Source organism: Panicum virgatum, chromosome 1N (assembly GCF_016808335.1).
Source record: "Panicum virgatum strain AP13 chromosome 1N, P.virgatum_v5, whole genome shotgun sequence".
NCBI classification, from domain to species: Eukaryota; Viridiplantae; Streptophyta; class Magnoliopsida; order Poales; family Poaceae; genus Panicum; species Panicum virgatum.
Window position 1 is genome coordinate 64546229 of NC_053145.1, and position 20148 is coordinate 64566376.

Sequence of the window (20148 nt, forward strand, 5' to 3'; positions counted from 1 at the left end):
GCAGCGGCGTGCCGCCGTGCCCCCGAGCTTTGCTCTCGGCGGCGGCGTCCGGCCAGCACCGGTGCCGCCCTCTTTTCCTACCGAAAGAAAGGAAAGTAAGAGGAGGGGGTCGGACAGACGCTCGTTGGCCCGCGTAGCTGCACGCCGCCGAGCGCAGCACGCAGGGATGGAGGGCTGCGGCTTGTAACTCCTACAGGATGCGCCGCCACCCCGTGGGCCCAGCCCCTGCCGCGGGTCAGCGAGCGCCGCGCCACCGTGCTGCTGGCTCAGCCTGGCCGGATCCCCCCTGCCCACGTCCTCCGCCACATCAATTTTGTGAATGGGAGCACAAGCACGCAGGGATGGAGGGATGCGGCGTGCAGCTCCTACGAGATGCGCCGCCGCCTTGTGGGTCCAGCCCCTACCGCAGGCCGGCGAGCGCCCGACGCTGTCGTGCTGCTAGCTCAGCCTGGCCGGAGCTGCCCAACCCCCCACGCGCACATCCCCAGTGATTGGTTAACGGATAGAGGTTGAAGACGTGCGGTTGCTCTTCTCGAGCGTGGAAAAATGAACAACAAAATCGCAGGCCATAGAAGACCTCGCTGGAGAAGAAAAGACGGCAGCAATATGCTACTGCAAATACAAGCGAGGAGCCAGAGGTTGAAGACGAGGGTAGTTTAGATATTTCCCGCACCTTCTCTCTCCTAAAATCTTAGAAATAATTAAAATAATCCGTGTGGTGTGTCTGGGCAAAGAACCACGAATTTCCAGTGTCTATGGGCAAATTCTTGGTCCGGCAGTGTGATCTGGCCAATTACTCCGTTCTCCAGTGTCCTACCGCAAAATTTCCCTTACACAAAACGGGCCGCTCAAGTAGCCCAAGACGAGTGCAGAGACAGAGTCAGCCCGTGGCGCGCCGCCTTCTCCGCGCGCAGCAAACCGTCGAGCCGACGCGGGGGACGGGCAAAGCGGCTGGCGGCGTCTGGTGGTCAGGATGCGCCACCGTGTCGGCGACTTCGCCCTGATCCGGGCGGGGGACTGGTTAGTCCGACCTCCGACGAGCACTCTGCCGCCGCAAGGAGGGTACAGGTGAGGCCTGAGACGCCGGTGCATTGGTTGGTTCGGTTTGAAGTGCGTGGGGGGTGTGAAGTTCATCTCGCGCGGGCCCTGGCGCGGGGATTCAGGGTTCGGGAGTGATGTCGAATTGAATTCGTTCTCTTTATGGCGCCATGGCGGATGATTTGGGTTCCGCCGTGCAGTTTAGGTGATCTGGGTATCTGGGATCCACCGTGTAGGCTGACTTGGCGCCGTCGCTTTCGGCTTCACTCCGTATGTTCCGTCATTCGCAGCAGTTTATTCAGGCTAATCGAACAGTGAGCACGGGGGAGCGGCAGCTTGCAGGGAGGTGTGAAATTCCATCTCCTAGCAGGGGACTGATTGAAGAGTGAGTGAGGCCGATTTGGCGATTTGCTTATCAAATCCTCTAGTAGTATAATATCAGCCGAATATTCAAGTGCTTAGAACCCTTTCTCTCAGTTGAATCATGACATGAGGCCCGTATTACTTAGGCATGTTAGTGACCGTTATCATGTCTCGAGAGTACAAACAATCGAGCTTACTACTCATCAAGTAGACGTGTCCCACAGCTGCCCTTTTTGCTGGTTATAACTTATTCTTAACGCTAGTAACTATGATGTCTTTCAGGCTGTCATGGGATTCAAGAGTATAAGTGGGATGCAAAAGTTTGCTTTATGATAAGGCAGGTAATCACAGATTATGGACTATGACAGGCATGTAGAATGGTGGTCAGTTGGTCTTTCTAAAGATTTTGCTTTCAATGTAGACGTGACCACAAACCGTTGCATTCTAGTAACTATTTGCCTTGCTTGTGTTCGGTAAAGGTTGAGTAAGAGGCTTCTTCAAGTGTCAACATACAAGACTTTACTGACAAACTGGCAAGCTCCTCCCAGCTCACTGTTCTTGAGAAGAAACTAAGTACACATACCCACATGCACTAGTTTGTTGGAATAGCAAAAGGCTTCAGGTCTCCATTATTGCCTATCTAGCTGTTCATGATATCACATAACAATGTTTTAGATGCTATGCTAATGATTGCGTGGGTACCCAGTAACCATAGTCCATAACACCTGCGATCTTTCTTTTTTGAAAAGATGGCAGACGTCCTAGAAATCTATACCAAGATGTATTAAAAAAGACATGTTTAAGGAGATAATGTTTACATTTTAAACAGACCTGCAGTATCTTGTGTTGAATAAACCTACTCTCACTTCATTTGTATATAATACAGTCATTTAGCCTTCTTTGCTCAAGTGGCATCAGGCTTGACAGTCAAGAAGCTCTTAGTTTATCTTCTCCCTTTGTGAAGGGGAAAAAGTGTGGGAAAAAGTGGTAAATAAACTAATGTCAGATAACTTCGTCCCAGCTGCTCTTTTCATACTTTAGTTTGTTATTTGATTGATTTATTGATTGGAAACCATAAAAATCTCATTACCAGTTAGTTTCTCAGTTTCCTAGACAATGATCATCTGTTCTTTCAGACTGAACTGCGACCAGTTACTCAAGTTCTTCAGGTTCTCTCCTGAAATCTCTTCACCTTTACTTGCCATTTCTTAATGTTATGGTCCCAGTTACATTTCCATATTTCGCAGGAGATGGTCCCAATTACATGGTTCCAAGCCATGCAGATATGCTATTAAATACTGCTATTTATGGCTTTAAATTGTACCATGCCTGTTAAATCTTCAGGTAGACAGAGCATGTTATCAGAGGATCCTGTTACAGACAACTCACATTTGAGATATTTCTGTAAGGTGGTTCTACAAAGGTGAAGTTTGTCGTCTCTGATTTTTTGCTGTTACGGACTCAATCAGTTGTAGTGATTTTTAGGAGCAACATGGTGCTTTTATTTTTAATATATTAAGTTCTAGCTTATGCATTCAATTAGTCATATCGACGACATGCCAATAACTAGTTTCAGTCTTGTTTCAGCATTCTTCGCACTTTTGTGTTGGCGTGAGCTTTCAGCAAGGCTTTATTTTGCACTAAAAACTGCTTTTCTTCTTAATACAATGATACGCAGTCCTCTTTTTGTATTCGAAAAAAAAAACTAGTTTCAGTCTTGTTTCAGCATTCTTTCCTGATTTATTAACCTTCTGATGTAGATGCCGCTCTGTCTGTAATATTGATGATAGTGAGCCAAGGTGTTGGCAACGGGCACATCTGATACTAGCGTTCAAGCTGCCATATGTTAGACGTCATCATTATACACCAGCCAGTAAGTTGATGTATGAATCATTTGTCTCTGCTGGGCTACCTTTATACCTGAGATACCCTGCTCTGTTTTTCGTGTACAGCCAGGACTTCCATTTCGGCGATCAGCTTTCTTCCACTCCTGAAACAGTCAATGCGCGTTCCGTTCTGACGGCTGGAGTCCGCATCGAATCAGTGAATGCACTAAACCCACAAGCGATGGAATCTGCAAAGCAATGTCATGCACATCTTGTTACTACAGCCTTCAAGCTATGGAATCTATGAAATTTCACGCGTTCCGTTCTTCAAAAATACAGCCTTCAAGCTATGGAATATATGTAAGCAACATCATGCACATAGCTTGTTTAGCACTGAAGAGTCTGCTGATTTAAACATTGTTGGCAACAGGAGTGGATCTCTGGGACGATGACGATGCACCTAACTAGTTACTATCTCGGTCTATGTTGATTGCTGGTGAGTTACCACTGCTGCCATCCGTCCACCACGGGCCACCGTCTCTCGTGGGGTTCATGGGGACTTTTCCATTGACATCTTGCAGCCGCTGCTCTTTTTAGCTGGCCTGAACTGTCCGGCAGTCCCCTCCAATTACAACTGCTTCGCACTCTGCTCGCCCGCTGACGAGGTGCGTACAATCCTCTGCTGCTTTCTGTTTTCCCCTTTCACTTTATGTACCTGGATTGGAAGAGCAAGCGAGCCCAGTCGCGGCAAGCAGTCCCGGTATATGTATGTAGTGTAGCCTGGTGTGGAGGTGACGCGGCAACAGCTTGCCAAGATATTCACTTGCTAGGTTTGCACGCAAGCCTGTGCTTGTGGACGCTAGTGCAGATTTGGTGCTAGAGCATAAAGGCTGCTGTGGAAACTTAATCGTGTAAGGTCACTAGGTTGGGTGTGGCGATATTATCTGGTTATCATTGAGATTGGGTAAGGCCGTTTAGTGTGCTAGATTAGGAACACTCCTTTGATACTTGATCGATATTTGTATTCAATCCAATGGGTTATTTATCGCGGTGCAGATCCTATTATAGAAATGAGACTTGTTTAGAATTTAGCATATGTCCAAGCTCAAATCTGACAATAGAAGATGGTAAGCACCAGAATCACAGGCAGTGCAGCCAAGAGTTAGATCGCAGTAATAAATTTTAGTAGTATATATGGGCAGTGATCTATAATGTAAAAACATAAAAGAGGTTCATCTTTAAGTGAAAGAGGTTGTAAATCGAGTCAAGAACCCACTGGGGCAAAATATGTTGGGAACGGCGTGCTTGTCATTGACATTAGGCTCTCTTTTCTCCCCAACAGCAACACACTGGTACAATTGCAGTAGGTGGGGTGGTCGCTGCTGGGGCGCAGTGCCGTGCCGTTGCTGCGACGGCGTTCCTCTAATCACTCGCTCATCACACTAGCTCAAACAATCCCAATGGTAATTCATCTCTTCGAGAAGCTATTTACATTTTTTATGAAAAAAAGGAAATCACGACATGATTTCATTAGCGCACCGGTGGACAAGGAGCAATCAAGGAAAAGTAAAGGGGAAAGAAAGGGGGAGGTGGAAAGTGCAAACTGTACCTCTGATTGGTTAATTCCCGGCTTTTTTGTTTTTAACCTCCGATTAGCTAACTTTTCCATTTATTACCGTTTTTGTTTACAGAAAAAGAATTCTTCATCTTACCCCACTCCTCTCCTACGCGGAAACAAAAGCTCCTCCCCCCTTATGCTTTCTCGGGGAACCGCGAGACCCGTCGTGGCTGTGGCAATTCTCCCATCGTCTCGTCGTCTTTTCCCCCCACGTCCTCGCGCTCCCTCCCCAGCAGCAGCTCGATCGCTTCCTCCAGCCTTCCCGACCGGAGCCCTGCCCCCAAATCGGATTGGGGAGGGCTCGCCGCGGCGGCGGCGGCGTGCCGCGGGTTCTCCGGCGCCGAGGAGGTCAGAGGTCAGGATCGTGTCGCTCCTCTTTAATTTTTGGTTTTCTAGGCGGCGGCATTTGTCGCTGCCGCGCGGAATCGTTTCCAGGGATCGAAGCTGCTTTTGTTTCGATCGCTTGTCGGGACGGTTGGAATCGGCGAAAGCTCGCGGGATGCTGTGCCGTTTCCCTGGACGCATGTCGTGTCCGGTGCGGTGCGGCTCCAGAGCTCGAGAAGAAAACCGTCGATTTTTTCTCCACCCATCGATTTCCCAATTCCGACCACCTGGGGCGCACCGATTGTTGTTGCTTGCCTTTGGAATCTTCCAACCGCCGAATTCTTTTCCGTCCGTCTTGTATAGAGTTTCCGACTTTTGCCATAGAACCTGGAGCAAAATGCTCAAATGCCACTGGCTGCCTGCGTTGAAAAATTCGGCGAGCTGATGTTGAATTTGCGTCACATTTCTTTTCCCATTTCGCCCGGCGGCGGCGGCGGCGGCGAGACGAGGCCCCGCCATCTGCCGCTTCCTGGCTAGCCGTTGGAGTCGCACCAACGGGCACATTCCCTCCTGGCCCAGGGGAGCGGTTTACCTCTCGCATCCTTTGTTTTTTACCACTAAGAAAAGCTCTTTCTCTCCCAGTTGCATTAGTTTATGCTCGCTACAAGAGCAGGCAACCACAAGCGCACGGTACTTTTAATGGGAGACTTGCATGTACTAATCATGATAATTAAGCCACTGGTTAGTCGTCCTCGTCCCTAACCGCGGTGGCCTGGGCAACCGGGCACCCCACCCTCCATTTAATCTGCTTCCCGTTTCTCCCCCCCACCATCTCTGGCAGCTTGGCTTCGCCATTACTTGGCTTGCAGGAGCTGGCCGTGGAGTTCCCGTGAGGTGGAGACCAAGCCATGACTGGCTCGCTCGCCCCTACCCACACCCGAAAGAGACGCTTCAATTCCTGGGCATAAATAGGAAAAGGAGGAATTCGAGAAAATCACCACCTCTCCCTCCCTTTCTTCTTCTTCGTCCCTGCCCTTTCTTTTTCTCCTCTCCACCTACCGAATCCCGTTGCCCGGGTCCTCGATCTGGTTCGTTTGCTGCGTGATTCCGAGCCCCTGAATTGTCTTGTTTTGCGAGACGGGTTGTGTATGTGTGCTGACATTGGATTGCTGCTCGTGTTGTTGCTGTGTTGGCAGGTTGGACGGGTGGTAGATTGGTGGTGGCTCCGTGCGCTATCAATGCGGGTGGATTTGAGTCCAGCCGGTGGGTGTGCGGATGGACGCCTGCGAAATCCAGGCGCCAGGAGCAGTGCTGCTGCCGAAATCTGAGCTGCCGGCGGAGAAGAATTATGCTAATGGCCACAGTGATGGCGCGGTGAAGCGCAGGGTAGCCGCGATGCCAGCAGCGGCCCCTACTACTCCACGGAGGCACCCGTCGCCTAATGCTAGTCGGGCGTCGTCCCCGACGTCGGCTGGGTCACAGGCGAAGAGGTCTCAGTCCACCGAACGGCGGCCGGCGACTCCGTCGAGGCCATCTTCTGGCGGGTCGCGGCCGACTACCCCGTCCAGGATCTCTGCCCCGACGTCGCCATCGTCTGCGCCTTCCAGCCCGTCGTCCTCATCGTCCAGCTCGTCGACGCCGGTGCGTGATGCCGTTTCAGAAACGCAAAGTGCTCCAAGGAAGTTGTCTGGTAGCCGGGCGCCTGATGGGTTGTGGCCTTCAATGCGGAGTCTGTCTTCTTCTTTCCAGCTCGAATCAAAGGGGAAAAGGATCACTAGCAGCTCTTCTGCAGATCAGGCCAAGATGAGGGATGCAGCTCCAGCTGATAGGAAGAGGAGTCCATCGAGAGGGAGAGCTAACCCTGAGCAACCGGAGAATCCACATTCCAAGGTGATTGATCAGCATCGCTGGCCTGCTATGATGGGGGGCAGGGTGTCTGCTATCGCAATGTCTAAGAGCATGGATCTGACAGATAAGATTAGTAGGTCTGCTTTTCCATCAGTTCCATCACGAGGGGTTTCACCAAAGAGAACAACACTGTCCTCTGCTGCAAATGCATTGTCAAGAAGTAATGATCTTGCTGATAAAATTGACCGCCTGGTCTCTTCGTCAGTGTCATCACGAGGGGGTTCACCAAGAAGATCAGCTGCTCTCAGTGATGCAAATGATGTGTCCAAAAGCACCAGTGTTGGTAAAGATCGCAAACCTGCATCAGTGACTATTTCATCAAGAAGGGCGTCACCAATAAGAACAGCTGCATCAGAGAGCATGGATCTTACTGAAAATGATAACAGTACACTCTCCGCATCAGGTTCATCACCCAGCATTTCACCAAGTGTGTCGGTATCAAGTGTGTCTAATGCTGCATCGCAGACTACCACAAAATCATCCGAGAGACTAAATGAACCCATTACGAACCTGTCTTCATCAAGAGGATTTTCACCTAGAAGAACAAGTTCTGGTGGCATTGGTACTCTATCGAAAAGTGTTGATTTCCCTGAGAAAGATAGGAGACCAGCTTCATCAAGAGGGACTTCACCAAGAAGGCGACTCGCTTCTGATGGTGTTAATGATATTGTGAGAAATATGGATTTCGTTGAAAAGGACAGCAGAGTAGTCAGCTCGTCAATTCCATCTCGAGGGGTTTCTCCAAGGAGAAGACTTGCCTCTGATGGTGTCGATGCTATATTAAGGAGCACAGATTTTTCTGGAAAGGATAACAGACCATCCACCTCATCTTCTGCATCACGCAGGATTTCTCCACGAAGAAGGCTTGCTTCTGATGGCATCGGTGCTGTAACCAAATGCATGGACTTTGATGATAATGCTAACAGACCATTAACCTCTTCAGCGGCATCAAGAGGGATTTCAACAAGACCTCAATTAGCCTCTGATGGAGTTGCCACTGTATCAAAACGCCCAGATCTTGCTGATAGACATGACAGGCCATCAACCTCATATGCAGCATCACGTGGTATGTCACCACGACGCAGGCTTGCATCTGATGCCAGCAACACCACTTCAGAAAGAATCAACTTCACTGAAAAGGATTCTGGAACTGTATCCTCTTCAGTTGCACCTAGAGGGGTCTCAACATTAAGACGGCTTTCCTCTCATGGTGTTGAAACTATATCAAAGAGTATCGATGTTGTTGAGAAAGATACCAGACCAACCACCTCCTCAGCTGCAATACGAGGGTTTTCACCAAGAAGACGACTTGCCTCAGATGGTGTCAATGTGATCTCAAAGAGCATGGATCTTGTTGAAAACAGTAACAAACCTGTCACCATGTCAGCTGCAGCACGAGGGCTTTCACCAAGAAGACGGCTCGCCTCAGATGGTGTCAATCTGATCTCAAAGAACATGGACCTTTTTGAAAACAGTAACAAACCTTTCACCATGTCAGCTGCAGCACGAGGGGTTTCACCAAGGGGACGGCTTGCCTCAGATGGTGTCAATGTGATATCAAAGAGCTTTGATCTTGTAGAAAATAGTAACAAACCCGTCACGGTGTCAGCTGCGGCACGAGGGGTTTCACCAAGAAGACGGCTCGCCTCTGACGGTATAGAGTCTATATCAAAGAGCACCGACTTTTCTGAAAAAAGTATCAGACCTTCAACCTCATCAATGGCATCACGGGGGGTTTCGCCAAGAAAGCGGCTGACCTCTGATGGTGTCAATGCTATATTGAAGAGCACAGAATTTGCTGATACAAACTGTAGACCATCTTCCTCATCAGCTGCTTTACGAGGGGTTTCTCCCAGAAGCAGATCTGCCTCTAATGCCACATCAACAGGCGTGAATTTTGCTGAAAAAGACAGCACACCATCCAGCTCATCAAGTGCATCATGTCAGACTCCGCAAAACAGTAGGCTTCAATCTGATGGTGTTAATACCCTATCAAAAGATGTGGAAATCTCATCAACTGTATCTGACTGCACTTCAGACAGTAAACACCATGAAACTGATGCTCTAGTAAAAGGCATAGATGTCACTGAGAAAATTACTGTGCCAATTCAAGATGGTGGTGATGGCGATGATCCAGGAAGGATGGATTCTACTGACATAGGTACAGGTGCAGTCTCGTCATCCATTGCATCTCAGGAGAGATCACCGAGCAGACCTGTTATTGATGACGTTAAGAATACATCAGAGAATGTTGATGCAGCTCAAAAGGGTACCAGAGCAATCTCGGTGAAGATTCCATCTCGAGGTGCTTCTCCAAGAAGGCGACTTGCATCCGATTGCATTGATACTATATCTAAAAGCATGGATTTTACTGAGAAAGATAAGAAACCTATGACAGTTTCAGTTCCATTACGTGGAATGTCACCAAGAAGAACAGCGAGATCTGACAGTGCTAATGTAATGTCAAAGAGTATGGATTTTTCTGATAAATGTAATGGACAAATATCTTTGATGGTTCCTTCACGAGTGGTTTGTACAAGAAGAGTGCTAGGACCTGATGGTGCTAATGCAATGTCAAGAAGCATGGATCTAACAGATAAAATCAGACAGCAAATTTCTTCAACTGTGCAATCATCCAGAGCTTCACCAAGGAAAATGCCTCTTGCTTATAAAAAAGTAAAAGTCCCTGAAGTTTTGTCAGGTGATGTTGAGAGCCCTGCTTCTGTTGATGGAAGTGAAAGTCAAGAGGAGAATGCTAGTTCAAGTCCAGATGCTCCTTCAAATAATTCAGAAAAATTTACACCTCCAAAGCAGTTAGCTAGGACATCGTCTTCACCTTCTCGTGTTCTAATACGCCCTTCATCACCATCCAATGCTTCATCAATAACATCATTTGCCTCTAGGAGATTACCAAGCCCATCGAGGACTAGGCCCTCAACACCTGTCTCACCATGTAGTTCTGTCAGATCTGATTCGGCCTCTTCTATTCTAAGCTACATTGGTGATGCTACACGAGGGAAGAAGAGCCCAGCACACTTGGAAGATGCCCATCAGTTGCGCCTCCTGCATAATAGGAACTTACAATGGCGTTTTACCAATGCTTATGTTGATGAAATGCTATCAATTCAGAAAATGAGTGCTGAGGTAAATTCCATGTCATTATTTCTTCCCATTAGATTTCTGATAGCATTAGTGCTAAACTTTCCATTCATCTTGCATTTTAATTTTCCCATATCCTTGTTATCCCATATCCTGTTAGGTTGTTGGAAGTTAAAAAAAGAAGCAATAATACTGTTTGTATATAACCAACATCTTCTTATTTTTTATTCTGTTGTATCCTTGTTCCTGTATGTGTAGTATCAGCCCCCAACTAGGTGTTTATCTTGTATTAAGGAAGTGGGGGTAATTGCAAGGAGTGTTTTGTGCAAACCCAAGATCTTCCGATGATGTGGTACCAAGGTTCTAAAAAACACTAGACGCTAGGCGAACACTTGCCTATGGTTTAGAGTTTTTTGTGATTAAACGTAGATTGAACATGATTAAACGTGTGTTGTGATTAAATGACACTGTGATTAAACGCAACGCTTGGCCACCGTTCAGCGTTTAATCAAGATTAAACTACGTTTAAAAACGTTTTTTAGAACACTGTGTGGTACCTCATTCTAATATGTGTAAAGTTTTCTTTATAAACCCAAGATACTTTTTTTCTTTATTAACCTCATTCTAGTATGTAGTCAAGCCGTAAATGACATGAGTTACTTTATTACTTTGTTTTTTATTTCAGGCAGACTATGCCTTCTTTTTTCTAAACACAAGACTTTATTGCCCTCGTCCTAATATGTGGTCAAGCCATAAAAAACATGAGTTTATTTCTTACTTTTTTTAATTCATTTGAAGCAGACTATGCTATACAGTGTGTGGGATGCTAACTCAAGGATGTGTGACTCTATGGTTATGAAAAGGAGCTATGTACAAAGACTACGGCAAGAGGTCAAATTGGGGATAGTATTGAAGGAGCAAGTAAGATCTTTTTTTCTTTTCGCATTTGTATATGTGTGGTTCATGCTATCTGGGCAGAATTAGATCTATTTGATCATCATGATCATGCATGCACTTTTGGTTTTGATGGTTACATTAAGGCAGTCTGCCTGAATGCAGAAGGATTCATAGAATAACTCAAGATGCAATGTTGTATTTAAAAGATGACTAAGTACCTCCATCCAACCACCTCTTCGGAAAATATAAGAGAACAAATGTAAAATTTTGTTACCATATTTTTTTCAGTTTAGATATGTTGTTTTCCAAAGATGTTTTTCTTTGTTTGTGGAATTACCTTCCTTATAAGTGAGCTACCAGCACCTTTTGGACTCATATGTGCCATATGTTCAGTAGATATTCTTGAACCAATTTGCCGGACAGCCTTTTGTTTTTCATAAAAATGCATTTACTAATTTTTGCTATCTTATTATCGAGCCTTTATTGTTGCATCTTTTTATTATCATGATTTAGATGGATTACCTCGACAGCTGGGCAGCACTGCAAACAGAGCATTCTTCTTCTTTATCCAGCGCAACTGCAGCTCTTAAAGCAAGCACATTGCGTCTACCAGTTTCAGGAGGAGCTAAGGTGTCAACAATTCTCTTTTTTAAAAAACAAAATAAAAGTAAAAAATAGATCTCATGAAGTTCTCTCAAAATTGGAGCAAATACTTAGAAATAATGACTCCTGGGAAAATTGCAAGTTACGACATGCTAATTAATTTCTCAGCTTCTCACTAAGAACTACTTTTTATTGTTTTAGCAAATGTGAAACTGATGCTTATTGTGCTGTTATGTTCTTTCTTGCAGGCCGATGTACTTACTGTTAAGAATGCTGTCAGTTCAGCAGTTGACATCATGCAAGCAATGGGATCATCCATTTGCCATTTGCTATCAAAGGTTAGTTTGAAAGGTCCTTTTACTTCTACCTTCTACTTCTACCTGGTGGTTGTGATTGTGATTTATAGTTTGATACACTGTGTAGACTTGTTTATAAATTGCCAATACATATTGTGGATATTAGACATTCACAGCTAGGAACAATGACCTTCAGGTCTAACCATTGATTTGTGATGTGCAGTTACAGGGTACACACACTCTGGTTGCAGAACTTTCAGCTGTTGCTGCTAAAGAAAGTACCTTACTTAATGAGTACAGAGAACTCTTGGCAACAGCAGCAGCACTACAGGTACAATCTTGGTTTTTATTTTCTGTCATTCTCAGTTCTTTTGTTTTGGGGAGCTTAGCGGTACAAAGAATAAAAAGGGCCTTCCATCTAATTAGTAATAATTACCTGTGCACAATATTATGTAATATGAACAAAAATAATTCTGCAAGTATAATTATGCTAGTTACTCAGTAAAACAACTGTGGTATGAAACCTTTCCACTTCGGCTCGAAACAATATTCTTCTTTTAAAAAGAAATAATACTGTCGCCGAGTCGCTGGCAATATTTTCATCTGATCTGGGTGCACTACAATAAACGTTACCCTATTTCAGGGCATCCTCTATCTTTTTGTAATGCCTTCTGAGCAGATAATTGCATCTATTTACTATTTCGTTGCCATGTAAAAAAATGTAACATGATTCTTTTTCTTGCATCTGGCAATCAACATGTTTAGGATATGTTTAGAATGCAGGAATATGGCATAAGTGTCATGAGAAGCAGTTCAGCTTTGTGGGAATATTAGGGTTGCAAATTGGACTTCAAATTGGAGTAGTAGTACAAATATTAGGGGTGCACTTCTCTAAAATAGGACTTCAAATTGGAGAAGTAGTACAAATATTTGAACTAAAGAGGGTTGGAAGTGCACCTAAGGGTCACCAATTTACACCCCTAGAGAATACACATGTTTGTTTTTCTGAGCGAACAATTCTGAAAACCATAGTCCTACTGTTTTCTGGTGTGAAGTATAGAACAAGTTCCTTTGTCCTCCAGTAGACAGTGATCATGACTCAGATTCTTCTGAGTTCCAAGCATCAAGCTGCAATCATAATATATCACTATACAAAAAAGAAATAATGTGGTTTGATGCTTGGCTTAAATTAATATTCATCTTCCTCTGAGCAGGTTCAAGAGTCCAGCCTAAGGACACAGCTCATACAACAAACAGAGTGAACAGGTTAAGGTCCTGTATGTCTAACTAGGAAGATAGAGGTAAACACCATTCATTAGTTTCAGTAACTGTACGGTGCATATGTGTATCTTTGATGTCATTTTCCTTTTCCCCCCTTTCTTTTTTCACTTATTAGCTAGCCCCATATTTCATTCCTGCTCCCCCGTGTTCTTTTCTTTTTGTACAACTTACATGGAAGAGAAGTGAAGCAACACGAAATCATGGATTGACGAGGCTGCCAATGTGGTCTTTATGCATGTCGATGTGCAAAAAACTGAAAGCTTGTTGTAATTTGTAAAGTTAGCTGTTATCTGTCCTTCAATGTAATGTCTTTAGATGTTCCTTAGATTGACATCATCCTAGGAATTAGAGACTTCAGTAAAAAAAACAGATACTTACTACTGGTTCCCAATCGAAGCAAGGGGGGCAACCACAACTTCTAACCTAGCATTATAGAGTAGTTGACAGGTTTAAGATACTCACTTCATTGCTAACACTTGTAATTACTACATGTCCTATCAGGAGAATGCTACATTTTGTTCTTCTCTACTCACTCTGAATCTCTGATGGAAACTTATTGCCTTTTCATGCCGTGTCATTAGCTTGCAGCAAGTTGTTTTTGCCATTGCTTTCATGTGCATGTGCTATGCTATGCCGCTGGACATGCAGACAGTCTGAGACTTGTGGTCGCCTTCAGCGCATGGGCGAATCGTGCGTTGCATGACCCCTGGCCCTGATCCTGATAGCTGAACGTAATCTGGTCCCCAGAGAACGGACTGGTAACAGGCCTGACGGCATCATGGCGCGTTGCTTAGGCTGATGGCTAGCTCCTGCCACTAATTTTCTGCCGCTCTTTAGAGGTGTGGGGCGCATGATGGTTGCAGCGCATTTTCTCTGATTTCTTTTATTTCTGCGATGCGAGGACATCTTCATCTTTTGACTTTGGCTGTATACTATGCCATTGGTCATACCTTCGATGCAACCATCATTCAGAGTGACTTTTGTTGCGTGTTCGTGGCGCTGCCACTTTCGGTAGATTATGATCAGCGTTGGAGGTATCCGATGAAGGAAACTAAGATAAAGTATGTGTTTGCTTTACTGGATTGGCCTCCAAGGACCAGAAATGCGTACGGGCTGGCACCTGTAGGAGTGTAGGCTGAAGTTGCTTCTGCCAGTCCAGCCTCCCCCCATCAGAAAGTCGCGCGACCCAGGCAGGCTGGAATCGTGGAACGCCTCTCCGCCAGGGACGAAATAGTTTTTGCTCAGCCCCAAAGGTTTTATTATGTGGTGAAAGTGTTTTAAATAGCGGGCTATAAGATTTAGCGTTAGCTTCTAAAAATACCGCTATTGTCCGCTATAGCCCGCTATAGCGTGCTATAGCCCGCTAAATCCCGAAGCGGTGTCTCTCTGGAACCGCTATAGCGCCGCTAAATTTCCACTATAGCCCACTATTTAAAACACTATGAAAAACACGCTCATATTATCACTTATACAGATAACTCATGCGCAGCACATTTTCTCTTACACTCGATCTTCTCTGCAACAAACAATGACTGGAAATGACGAGGCAAAATCAAAATCATGTGCCAAGCACACCGTCCTGGACAAATCATTCCTAGACTCTTACAGCCCAAGGTCTGTAACTCGTGATAGTAAGTAGTTGTCAAATAGATACACACTCTTCTCTACAACGACGATCCGGAATGACAAGGCAAAAACAAAATTATGTGCCAAGCACACCGTCCTGGATGATTTTCATAGTAAAATGCTTCTATTATCACTACTGGTGTCACTTTAATTATTTAATTGTTCGAAGCAAAGTGACTAGTGTCATCCTCCAGATCTGAGATGGTGGCAGGCTCCTCCAGGTTCTTTATGGACATCATCAAGCCTTTATCCTGTCAGATCGCCTAGGCAAATGCTTGAACAGATATAATTGTTGTACAACGGCACCAGCCTTGTATTTACAAGAACTACACCAATACAGCAGCTGTACCTGCATGATACTAGAATGTATATGTACTCAGGAAAACAAAAAGTACACGATATGAATCAAAGATGGTATTATCTTGAAGTGCATGATACCTTGTTCAATTTGAGCAAGCGTCCTTGGCCTTTACAGTTCAATCAAACATTTGCTGAGAGTTCTGCCTCAGGCTCCTTACTTTCCTCCAGTTGCTCTGTCAGAAGTCCATCATCACTGTCTGATTGGTCTTTCTCTTCTTTTGCAGTATCCTTTCTGTTCAACTCATCCTGCTCTTTCTGTATAGCTATCTTATTGGGAACAAGAACCACATATATATTCCTCTCTACAAAATTTTTACTTTCTTCCGTCGCTAGCTGAAATATGAAGACAAAATTTAAAGCTTGCAATTAGATTAATTGTTTATTGAGGAAAATAAACGAAAAACAGCTTTAGCACCAGATTACCTCACCAACATCATTTTGGAATCTTCTCAGGAGTTCAATAGCTTCTTTTTTATACAAGTTTTCCCGTCCTTTCAAGTTCACAATTATCTTAACCTGAAAAAAGCAATGTAAAACAATTTGTCACACTAGAAAACACACTTGCACACACATAGTGAAAATTATCACCTTGTCTCCAGCTTTAAGAAACTTTCTTGCAGCTTTAAGCCTCACACTGTAATCATGGACATCAATGTTGTATCTGGCAGACAAATACATGCAGGATTAAAAATCACCTTAAATTACAAACAGTTAATTTAGGTGCCTTCTGATGCCACAAACAAATCAAATAAATTATTACTGCAAAATGTTGTCAATACATCAAATGAAAAGGTCATGATAACTCCAATCTATATATCTATGAAATTTTGCAACTCCGATATGTCCAATAACTCAAACCAGCTCCAGCCCTCCAGCAAAGAGTGGCCCAATAGTTAGAGTTAAGTAAAATAAGAATTATCCTTCTTGGATAATTAAGAAGTTCCATAAAGAGCAACAGTTTAGACATAAGCTTGAATAATTAATGTATTTGAGATAAAAAGTAAAGCTGACATGTTCTTACCCCATTTTCAACTCCTTCAAGCCCATGCGTTTTGCTGCAGGGAACAAACACAAGTAAAGATCAAAATTCAATGCATTTGAATTGTTACCAAAGGCTGTAGAAAAGCTTAAGCTATAGAAGTTTACCAACAGATCTTTTCTGCTGAATCTTTTTCTTCTTCTGCTGTTCATACCTGTGCTTTCTGTACAAAACCAACAAAAATGCATTCATATGATCCTAAAACGAGAAATCTGAATCAGAAAATCTATGTGACTGTACAAATAAAATTGTCTGAAAACATTCAAATTATAGGTTGGTGCGATGTTAATTGCAACATACTTGTAATCTCTCTCCTCAAAGAGTCGAAGTACTGGGGGATCTCCATCTAATGATAATATTGCCTGAAATAAGGAAATATCAGCAATCCTAATTGGTCTAGATTGCTGCACTAATACAGAGTGCCATCTAACGAATATCTTGCTTAAGGTAAGCATATGTCCTGTTAATGAAGGTAGCTTGCAAAGTTAGTGCATGCGCCTGCAGAGATTGCACAGAGCAGTGTATGAAAAAGTGCCGTGTATACTCCAGTAGCTGTTGCTAGGGTTTAGTAGAGTTTTAGACATTGCGAACTGCTACAGTCATCAATGTGTTACACTATAGTGTTTTTCTATTTTAGAACCCCATGTAGACTACTCTACTATTCAAGTTTAGTAGTGAACAGTCCTCAGTAGGGATGCAATATACATATCTCTTAGGTCATTGGATCAACCCAAGATTTGGTAAAATGAACTACAATGGAATGCCACATTGCCCCATAATTAATTCGGCGGAGAGAAATGAACTAAAATGGCAAGTCAGCATAATTGGTTAGCCGATCCAAAAAAAAAAACACCATTGGGTACCCATAATTCCTCTTTGTATAGCTTTATGCTGAAATGTTTGCCTTCAGAGGGAACGAATAAGTATCGACGTCTGAGGTAAGTACTAAGTAGTGTACCACAGTACCAGTATAAGGTCATTGTCGTCTGCAATTTGAACTGCCTCGTTTACAGATACCACGCCAACCTGTAGGAGAAGAATGAAGTGGAACGGCCAAATGAACAGATAATTAAATCGAAAATCAGTGAAGCTGCAGAATGAGATATGAGCATTGATTACCATTCTTTTCTGTTCATCCAGGAGCCTTACAGTCGAGGACCTACAAAAGAGAAGCATCTCAAAACGTGAATAGGCCGAGACGAACACGGTAGCATGTAAACTTATAGTGACGACTCCACAAAATTGAAGGCACACGGGATGTACTCGATTCGTTCAATGTCAAGGGCGGGGTCGGAGTCGGGGTCGGGCCCGCGGTCCCTCCTTCCCCACCCGCCGCCTCCGAGCGCCTCCTCATCCTCCTCCCCGTCGCTCTCGTACGAGGACGAGTACCGCGCGACCACGACGAGCCTCGCCGGCGCCGGCACCCGCGCCCACGGCCTGGCCGGGAACCGCGCCGAGGAGGAGGGGCCCGATGCGTTGGATACGGCGCCGGGCCTGTAAGGTGCTCGGGACACTGCCGGAGCGAAGGCGACGCCGACCATGGCCGACGGCGGTGGTCGGGGGCGGGTGGCCGCGGGCACGGCGGCCTTATCTGCTCCGAGGGCTTTTGCCGCGAGAAGCGAAGGAAAGGAGTGGAGTGGAGGGGATTGGTGGGGGAGGGGTTTTGGGCGAGGCGACGTGGAAATGGAAATGGAAATGGAAATGGGGTGTCCCTTGTGTGGGCCGTGTTCTTACCTCTAACGGGCCAGAATGGTGAGTCCATTTAAGTATTGGGCTCCAAGGTCATGGAGTGGACTGACTGGTTAAGTATTAGCTGCAAGGTCATGGACTGGACTGACTGGTTAAGTATTGGGCTGGAAGGTCATGGATGGTTCGTGTGTCTGCTGGGAACGAAACCATTGGGGGTATTTAATTTTTTTACCGTTATAACAAAATGAACCTCATCAGATAGCACTTTTAGAAATGATGCTACACATTTAACATTGGAGCGTGAATCCGAGTCAGCAGGAGAGGGCAAATGACCACCGATGCCCTTGCTTCGTCGTCTTCTCCATCCCGCACGGCCGGGCTTCTTCTCCATGTCGGGTCGGGAACCACGACATCCCGCAGCAGGCTCATGGCAGGGGCGAGCGCACTTGTCCTCTCCGCCGACTATAGATCGCCCCGGACACCGCCTGCTGGCCGCCATCGACGTCGCAGCCGCGGTCCTCGGCGCACCACCTCAGCGCCATGGCCGTGGCTGTTGCGGCTCTCGCTCGTGCCATGGCGTGTGCTGGGTGTGGTGTAGATGGGTGTGTCGACGGTGTGATCTCCCTGCTCGCCACGGCGGACCGGATCGAGTAGCACTCGCCGGTGGGTGCGCCGTCGCAAGGCACGGGAGCGTGGACGCCATCTCCTACTCGCGGTCGAGCTCCGTTGGCTCACCTGGAACGCCGCCGCCCTGACGCCGGAGCAGCAGAGGTCGAGCATGCTGTCCCGCCTGGCCTTCCACTCCTTGCGCGCCCGCTTCCCCCTGACAAACTCCTCGTACCGCAGCCTGGTCTCATCCTCCGCGCCGCGGTGGCCCCGCCTGGTGCCCGCCATGGCTGCGGCGAGCGCGTCCCGGCCGCTGACCTCGCCGTCTTCGCCGTCCTCCGAGCACGGGCTCACCTCCCGGACGTGGTAGCGCTCGCTGCAGACGACGGCGGCCTCCGCCGAGCACGATGGCGAACCGCGCCACAGTGTCCCCCGTGAGCCACATGCGGTCGACTGAGACGGGGCGATGGCTGGACGCGTTCAGGGCGGCCGGTGGCCGGCTCGACTAAGAGCAGCAGCAGCGGGAGTTGAGGATGGGGACATGCGGGGAGCCGAGGAGGAAAGGGAGGTGCGGAGGTGCAGCGCTGGAGGAAGAAGAGAGGGAGAAGAGGAAGAACTGAGGAGTGGCTAGAGGTGAGAGATGACAGGTAGGTCCTACCGGTCAGAGAGATGGATGAAAGAAAAAGGAAGATGCACGAGGTGGAGAGGAGAGATGGCAGGGGCATCGGCGGTCATTTTACTTGCGCTCGCTGACTTGTATCCACGTTGGAGCACGGATCTAGCGTCCACGTAAGTAAGCAAATATGATAAATGTATATCGATTTTCTCTCTCCAATGCTAAATCTGTAGCGTCAATTCTAAAAATGCTATCTGAGGTGGTACACTTTGTTATAATGGTAAAAAGTTAAATACCCCAAATCATTGGCCTTTGCATTGGTTTCGTGTGACGTCGCCCTGCGGGAGAGTTTCGGACGTCCCGTTGATGCTCCCACGCTGATGCGCAAAACTAAGGGGTTGTTTGCATGCCGGCCCCATTACACCAAGCCTAACTAGCAGCGATGCCAAAGTCGTGGCGGATAAATCTAACATCTAAACTACGGCGAGAAAATGAACATGAAAAGATGTGGCTGCCAAAACTTAAGGACCAACCAAACAGCAGCTTTTGCCAGCGAAGCTTGCCAAACTTACGGCGTGGCGAGCTATGGCAGGAATTCAAACATGTCCTAATTCTCGTGGGTGACTGCTCAGAACGCATCGTCCGGTCGACGTACGTCATGTCCTTTCCATCCGCCATCCTTATCTAATTTTCTTTGTCTTCCCCGTTTCTCTTTCATCCAAGCCCGAGCACGAGTACGTGGCGGACACCATGGGAGCGGGATGGCAGCTTGGTCGGCTCCGGCGGCATGGGAACTTCGACGAGCCCTATCCCCTATGCGCTCCCGCCCCAGCGGCGCGACGGCCTGGGGGAGCGCTGGCGGGCCGCGCACCGGAGCCCCGCCCGAGCAGCGTTATGCGTGCATCTGTTGTTTATTTTTCTTTTCTAATTTTTGTTGTTGATTTTTTTCTCTTTGAAAT

The 20148-nt window shown here is 46.3% G+C and overlaps 2 protein-coding genes across 12 annotated transcripts; one reads left to right on the plus strand and one right to left on the minus strand.

Moving 5' to 3' along the window:
• The first annotated feature begins 873 nt into the window (after nt 1–873).
• LOC120657464 (flocculation protein FLO11-like) lies at nt 874–13786 on the plus strand. Of its 8 annotated transcripts, none has more exons than XM_039935771.1 (12): nt 874–1068; nt 1684–1742; nt 1881–2824; nt 3162–3274; nt 3354–3587; nt 3658–3892; nt 6366–10221; nt 10978–11097; nt 11587–11703; nt 11925–12014; nt 12196–12303; nt 13187–13786. In XM_039935771.1, exons 7-12 carry the CDS (start codon nt 6445–6447, stop codon nt 13232–13234), a joined length of 4260 nt encoding a protein of 1419 aa, XP_039791705.1. In that variant the 5' UTR covers nt 874–1068; nt 1684–1742; nt 1881–2824; nt 3162–3274; nt 3354–3587; nt 3658–3892; nt 6366–6444; the 3' UTR covers nt 13235–13786. The 8 variants fall into 8 exon arrangements, with proteins under 8 accessions (XP_039791705.1, XP_039791706.1, XP_039791707.1 ...); XM_039935772.1 differs by having other exon boundaries at nt 912–1068; nt 1684–2824; nt 3658–3723; nt 3825–3892; XM_039935773.1 differs by having other exon boundaries at nt 930–1068; nt 1684–2824; nt 3658–3723; nt 3809–3892.
• A 979-nt stretch (nt 13787–14765) lies between these two features.
• On the minus strand, nt 14766–17924 carry LOC120657466 (translation initiation factor IF3-4, chloroplastic-like). Of its 4 annotated transcripts, none has more exons than XM_039935781.1 (10): nt 17542–17924; nt 17398–17437; nt 17245–17304; nt 16579–16640; nt 16386–16441; nt 16261–16294; nt 15828–15900; nt 15663–15755; nt 15318–15572; nt 14766–15228 (listed from the first exon to the last, which is right to left on the minus strand). In XM_039935781.1, exons 1-9 carry the CDS (start codon nt 17817–17819, stop codon nt 15360–15362), a joined length of 909 nt encoding a protein of 302 aa, XP_039791715.1. In that variant the 5' UTR covers nt 17820–17924; the 3' UTR covers nt 14766–15228; nt 15318–15359. The 4 variants fall into 4 exon arrangements, with proteins under 4 accessions (XP_039791715.1, XP_039791714.1, XP_039791713.1 ...); XM_039935780.1 differs by having other exon boundaries at nt 14766–15238; nt 17542–17911; XM_039935779.1 differs by having other exon boundaries at nt 17245–17437; nt 17542–17913.
• Between the last annotated feature and the right edge of the window lie 2224 nt (nt 17925–20148).